Here is a 6575-nt window from a genome sequence, read left to right as displayed (position 1 = left end):
GGGAATAATCACCTACCTGTACAAACCAATTTGATGTCCGGGTACAAAATTGGACATAAAGTCTTTAAAATCCAAGAAATTATGGTCAAATAACTAAAAGTAACAATGATGTACCAAATGTAGAGCTACTAATTCACTAAAAGTTATGTTTATTTTCAAATTACTAAAATGAATAAGAATGTTCGTAAAAATCTGATTATCATGAAGTGCTACATCTCGAAATAATAGAATTCTTGAAGTTTTGAAGAAGTAAAGTTAACTTATAACCATTGAAATAAACAAAACTTACAAAGTTATGATGAACGCTTGAAATTCGATTATTAGTAACATAGATACATCATATAGATACATATACAATCTAAATTATTTAAAACATGTATAAAATTGTTCATCCAGTATAGATAGCAAGTATACATGTTATATGCACATATAACACGTAATTTATATAAAATATTTCATATATATGTGTAAGATGAAAGTAATTATGCACTCACTTGTTGAAGTGATGATTCCAAACTTGGGAAGCGCTTCGCTATAACGATTCTATTTTCCTTGAATGAAACCTAGCATTATTATCGCTAAGTTTTAGTCTAATCTTTATTGCGACTAATTATTAGTCTAAATTCATCATTAACTCAAAATCTACTTTCATAATCTATCAAGTAACGAACAACCAAGTATGATCATATCGGAGATAGGGTCCGTTTGATATACGAAGTATACTGTTTGGAAATCTCACATTAAACACCTCACTAAATTATAGCCTATACATCATCCCCGTAAGTAGATCAATCAATATAACGACTTTGAAGCACTGATAAATTTTATTTATAGGTTCATAATAATAATACTATATTTAAATATAAGTTATACTTAAAGTAGCGTAAGCATATCTTAACTACGAGGGGGTTTGGCTAGGAGCCGGGCTCTGCAGGAGCAGAACTTCCGAGCCGAAAGCTCTTCTTCTCGGAGTCTTCCGGCGCTCCGGGACTCGCCTCTAGCACTTAGAAGTCGCTAGGGGAAGGGGGGGGGGGGGTTGGGGGTAATGGGAGAGAAAGAATATGAAAGGTGTGGGTTTTGGGGGTGATTTACGCCTGTATTTATATTTTGTCTTGGCCGATTCAAGTCGTGAAAAGGGTGCTCACGTCGCGAGCCTTGTGTAGGCTCCAAGGCAAAGTCTGGTGCTGACACGTGGCGCTGGACGCAAGTAAAACAACCAATCTTTAAAAATTCATAACTTTCGCATACGAACTTCGTTTTTGATGTTCTTTATATCCACACGTAGGTACGGACAAGATCTACAACTTTTCTTTTGACTCCATCGGGTAATTCTCGACCAATTTTAAATTTAACAGTATGAGAAAATTATATTGTTAAATGACTGCGTAAAATTCATAACTTCTACATACGGACTTCCTTTTCGTCTGTCTTTTTATCGTTGAGATCCTATTAATGAGACCTTCAATTTTCATTTAGGTTGCATTGGCCAAAAATTGATAGATCCGAAATTCGAATTTCGGGTTGTGCATTGTTATGCCAAATCTTAGAAATATCATAACTTCCTCATACGAAGTCAGATTTGGGCGTTCTTTTTATGTACGCTCTCGGTTTAATGTATACTACAACTTTCATTTAGATCGCTAAGACTAAAAAGTAGTTTATCAAAAATTCACTTTTTACGTTACACGGTTTCATGTCGGTTTAACCGTAAAACTTCGACGGGTCATAACTTCTTCGTTATAACTCGGATTTCAACGTTCTTTATATGTTCGAAACCATTGTGACATATCCTACAACTTAGTTAAGATTATTTATTCTAAATAATCTTCTATCGAAAATTCATTTTCGACACTTGTTGTCTCTAAATTGACTAGCCTGAATCTGCGGGTGTTACACCAATGGTCATAAAAATCGATGCTTTAAGGTCTTGTATGTGTAATACAAGACATGGCCTCAAACTAGGTCATTCATGGAGAAAAAGAAGATACATTCTCATGCATGAACTCCAACATCATTCAAACATCAATTCTATGATATGTAAGCATCTAGGGACCCTAAGGACCCATAAAGTTGCTAACTTTATGGAGTCCCAACACTCTAACTCTTAAGATCTTGGATAAATATTCATAAAACCTTAGATCTAGCAATAAGGAAACATAAATCTTGGATCTTGATTACTCACATTGGTCTAGAAGGGTAGCTAAAGGTTGCAAATGAAGCTTCCAAGCTGCAACTATGCTTCTATGGTGATCTCTTCCACTTCAAACCTCCAAAACTCCACAAAAAGCTCAATAAACACAAGGAGATGCTAGGGTTAGGGTTTTACTGAGTTTATGGGGTTTAAATATGATGGAAACCCTAAAAGATCGTGGGCTTGGGCTGCAGCGTACCTTAATTCGTGAGCTCTTCATGCTCACGTCATGAGCTCAGTTAAATCAGAATCTTCATTAAATCCCTTCAATGGTCACGTCGTGAGCCTTGGTTTTTTTTTTTTTTCCAAAAACCATGTCTTGACTCCTTGAAACCCTAAATCGACCCGATCCGGAAAACCGGGTGTTACAACCTTCTTTCCATCTACTGGTTCTTGAATCTCCTTCCAACGAACCAGATCTATCTCGACAAACTGAACTCGTTCTTGTGTCCTACCCCCACCCGTCCTTCTCTCAAATCCCCTTTCATACCCTTGTGTCCTATACTGTTGTTTTTTTTAGGTATCGTGGTTTGGGTTTCAGATTTACAAGTGGTTGGTGGTGTGTGGAGAAGAAGATGTTTCTCATGTATTTCTGAAGATCGTAGATGTTGCAGGTTTTGTGCCTATGTCTATGTGTGTTTATATAAGTGATTGATTTCCTGAATGGATTTTTGGAGGTCAGTTATGGTGGTGGTTAGAGCTTGGTGGTGATGATGGTCGGATGTGGTTTCCCGGTTGGCGAACACAATCAAGGAAAGAGGGGTCAGGATGGTTTGGGTTTCTTGTATTGAAATGGACCTATTTATTTACTTAATTAATACATTTATAATACGTATCATTAATATTTTTCAATTAACTAATAATATAAAAAGGATAAAAAAAATACAAATCACTCGGTTTATATTGATTAGAGAGCAAATTAATAAAAAACCAAATTGAAAGGACCATCCGAAAATAAAAAAATAAAATTAAGGAGACCCTAAACCATAGCTACCACTTGTGTAATTTACGCTTATTCTTTTTATCAACTCGACAAGAAGTGTTGATACATTCATTTAATGTTATCAGTACTTCGAAAACAACGCTAATATAATATATAGTATATGTTTAATTAGATCAGCAAGAGCGTACGTACTTTTTAGTCTTCCCTTGAACGTTTGAAGGGAAGAAAAAAGTAAGAAGTTTTTATGGTCTTTTTAAATTAATTAGTTACTTCCATACACGTTTTGGTAATTAATTTGTAGGTATATATATATATATATAAGCCTATTTGGATCCAGTAGCTTAAGTCTTCATTAGCCAGTAGCCACTGAAAAGGTCTCTAAAGAGAACTGAAAGATCGAAGACAAGAAGTCAAGAAGATGGTGAGGGCTCCATGTTTTGATAAAAACGGAATCAAAAAAGGTGCATGGAGCAAAGAGGAAGACAACAAACTAAGAGCTTACATACAGATATACGGCCATTCTAACTGGCGAGAACTTCCCAAGTTAGCTGGTTAGACCCACTTCCAAAAAATATAAAAAGTTTTTAAATGATTAATGCTCTTGTCTTACTTTATATATTGTTCTTTGCTTTTCTTGTTTAGGTTTGTCTAGATGTGGGAAAAGCTGTAGGCTGCGATGGATGAATTATCTACGCCCAAACATGAAACGTGGTAATTTTACAAAAGAAGAAGAAGATGTCATTGTTGGTTTACATAAGAAGCTTGGAAACAAGTAGGTTCAAACAATTTTTATACCTAGATTATGTTTATTTGATAGTGGACTTGTTGATTAATGAAATTTGGTTGTTATATCTACAGATGGTCAACGATGGCCGCACAGTTGCCTGGAAGAAGCGACAATGAAATAAAAAACCATTGGCACACACATCTGAAAAACCAGGTCCGAAAAGATCAAACGATCGAACAATTTGAAAACCTTGAACCTTTTAAAGCTACTCCCAGAGGATGTCAACAGGTGAAAAAACCCAACTTAAAAACCCCACTGGAAGTTGAAATTTTATTGGCAGTCTTAACATCTGAATCACCGTCATCTTCTTCAACAAGTGAATCTTCTCAATGTTCTTTGAGTGTATCAGATTATGAAGTTCCTTGTGACGACGCTACACCACAGTTTTCTGAGCCGGCCGGAAATTTATGGTTTGATCAGCTATTTTTACCGGACAACAATGGCGTGGCATTATCAAGTGAGACCATGTTCTCACCTTTCGGCTTGACCGACGACAATCTCATCTCTAAGACTTCTTTCCCGGATCACATCATGGATGATGTGCATTTATGGTCAACCATAGATTTATATTTGTAATCAAAGTCCGTACATTAATTAGTCGAGCATTGTCAACCATAGATTTACTTGTAATCATATCATTTTTAAACTCTATAATATAAACTAGGCTCATGTTAAGGGGAATAATCACCTACCTGTACAAACCAACTTGATGTCCGGGTACAAAAATGGACAAAGTCTTTAAAATCCAAGAAATTATGGTCAAATAACTAAAATTAAAAATGGTGTACGAAATGTAGAGCTACTAATTCACGAAACATAGATACATCATACACTACAAGAAGACTGGGCAACAGCGACGACGCCTATCGTCGCAAAAGGGTTGAGATGTCGCCGCTAATACCTTTAACGGCGACATGTCGCTGCAAATGCGTCGCCCGTATTGCTTTGTCGTTAATACACCCGTAGTCGCCGCTAAAGGTTGAGAGTCGCCGCTAATGATCTGTCGCCGCTAATACTGTTCGTCGCCGCTAATAGTGTGTCGTCGTTGATACGTATGCGTCGCCACAAAAGATGTTGCCGCTAAAACAGTTTTGTTTTTTTTAAAAATTTTTATTTTATTTATTTATTTAATATTAAATTTATAAAAAAACAATATAACATTTATAAAATCTGATAACTTTTCATAGAAATATTAATCTATACACAACCAATCCAAAATATTAATCCATACAACCAATCCAAAATATTAATCCATAGCGCATTCTAAAGTATTCTTCCAAATTACAAAACATTTAATAAAATCCTAAAGTAACTACTCGTCCTCATCATTTCCTTCATGATTTGGTAGCGGTAATGAGCGAAACCACTCTTCCAATGTTGCAGAACAGGCCGGGTCCTTTAGTATTCTTTGCAGCATATCCAACTACAAAGAAAACAAAATATATTACCAGCATATGATAATAGCATTATAATTATACCATTCTACAAAATATCAACATATCAAACCATAACTAACATATCATTATACCATTCTACATTCCATTATAGCATTATACTTTCCAAAAATTAACAAACTACAAAATGTCAATATTATCAAACCGTAACTAACATATCATTATACCATTATACTTTCCATTATAGCATTGTACTTTCCAAAAATTACCAAACTATAAAATATCAACATATCAAACCATAATCAACATATCATTATAGCATTCTACTTTCCATTATAGCATTTACTTTCCAAAAATTACCAAACTACAAAATATCAACATATCAAACCATAATCAACATAACATTATAGCATTCTACTTTCCATTATAACATTTACTTTCCAAAAATTACCAAACTACAAAATATCAACATATCAAATCATAACCAACATATCATTATAGCATTGTACTTTCCATTATAGCATTGTATTTTCTATTATATCATTATTCTTTTCAACTTAAACTAACAATTACGTGTGATTGCGGTTGTTCTTGTGTTACTGGTTGTTCCTGATCGTACATGGACACAACTGGTTGTTCCTGATCGTACATGGACACAAGGGTTGCATGTACACCATAGGAGTGTTAGAATGCTCAAAACCCATCATACATGTCCTCATAGGACTTTTGGAGTTCGGAAGTCATTGTCGCCAGCATGATGCAATGGACTTTCGTGGCATCACGCTCGTGGGCCTCAAAGGCAACGATCTCTTTGGGAGTAGCAGTGTTCATGTCGATCTCCTTCAGCTCCTTATCTAGTACATACTCTTTGTCCTCATAACGGGTGACCATTCTAATGTTACGGATCCAATCGTTGAAATTGTTTCCGTCGAATATCACCCTCCCACACAAGTTCTTGAGTAAGGTAGTGTTTGTTTTTGTCCGCAGATCTGCGTGACCTCTTTTGTCTGCGCCGCGCAGACCACGCGCAGACATTAGCCTTCGCAGATTGTTTGTTTTTTTGAAGACTGCAGACCTAAAAATGTCTGCGCGCCCTCTTCTTGGCGCAGACGTGGACCAGAGTCTTCTAACATCTTCAGACATCTTCTAGCCTAAAAAAACATATATATCTTTCTTTTTTCAAGTTTTTTTTTTTTAAATTTATATTTTTTCCAACTTTATTAATGATGAACAATTTGAAAAAAAAAATTACAAAACTTA

General features: G+C 35.4%; 1 protein-coding gene across 1 annotated transcript; it reads left to right on the top strand.

Moving 5' to 3' along the window:
• The first annotated feature begins 3481 nt into the window (after window positions 1-3481).
• On the top strand, window positions 3482-4622 carry LOC145094445 (transcription factor MYB7-like). Its single transcript, XM_079032642.1, has 3 exons — window positions 3482-3685; window positions 3777-3906; window positions 3993-4622. The coding sequence occupies exons 1-3, from the start codon at window positions 3553-3555 to the stop codon at window positions 4495-4497; spliced, it is 768 nt and encodes a 255-aa protein (XP_078888768.1). The 5' UTR covers window positions 3482-3552; the 3' UTR covers window positions 4498-4622.
• The last annotated feature ends 1953 nt before the right edge of the window (window positions 4623-6575 follow it).

This window comes from Lactuca serriola, chromosome 3 (genome assembly GCF_051521515.1).
Source record: "Lactuca serriola cultivar US96UC23 chromosome 3, Lser_US96UC23_V15, whole genome shotgun sequence".
Lineage (NCBI taxonomy): Eukaryota > Viridiplantae > Streptophyta > Magnoliopsida > Asterales > Asteraceae > Lactuca > Lactuca serriola.
The sequence above is the reverse complement of the archived record's forward strand: the minus strand, read 5'-3'. Positions and strand labels throughout refer to the sequence as shown.

Bases quoted from the DNA above. Each gene is read 5' to 3' on its own strand.
- LOC145094445 (XM_079032642.1), top strand. From the start codon at position 3,553: ATGGTGAGGGCTCCATGTTTTGATAAAAACGGAATCAAAAAAGGTGCA. The intron at 3,686-3,776 runs GTTAGACCCACT...TTTCTTGTTTAG, and splicing joins AGAACTTCCCAAGTTAGCTG to GTTTGTCTAGATGTGGGAAA. The intron at 3,907-3,992 runs GTAGGTTCAAAC...TTATATCTACAG, and splicing joins CATAAGAAGCTTGGAAACAA to ATGGTCAACGATGGCCGCAC.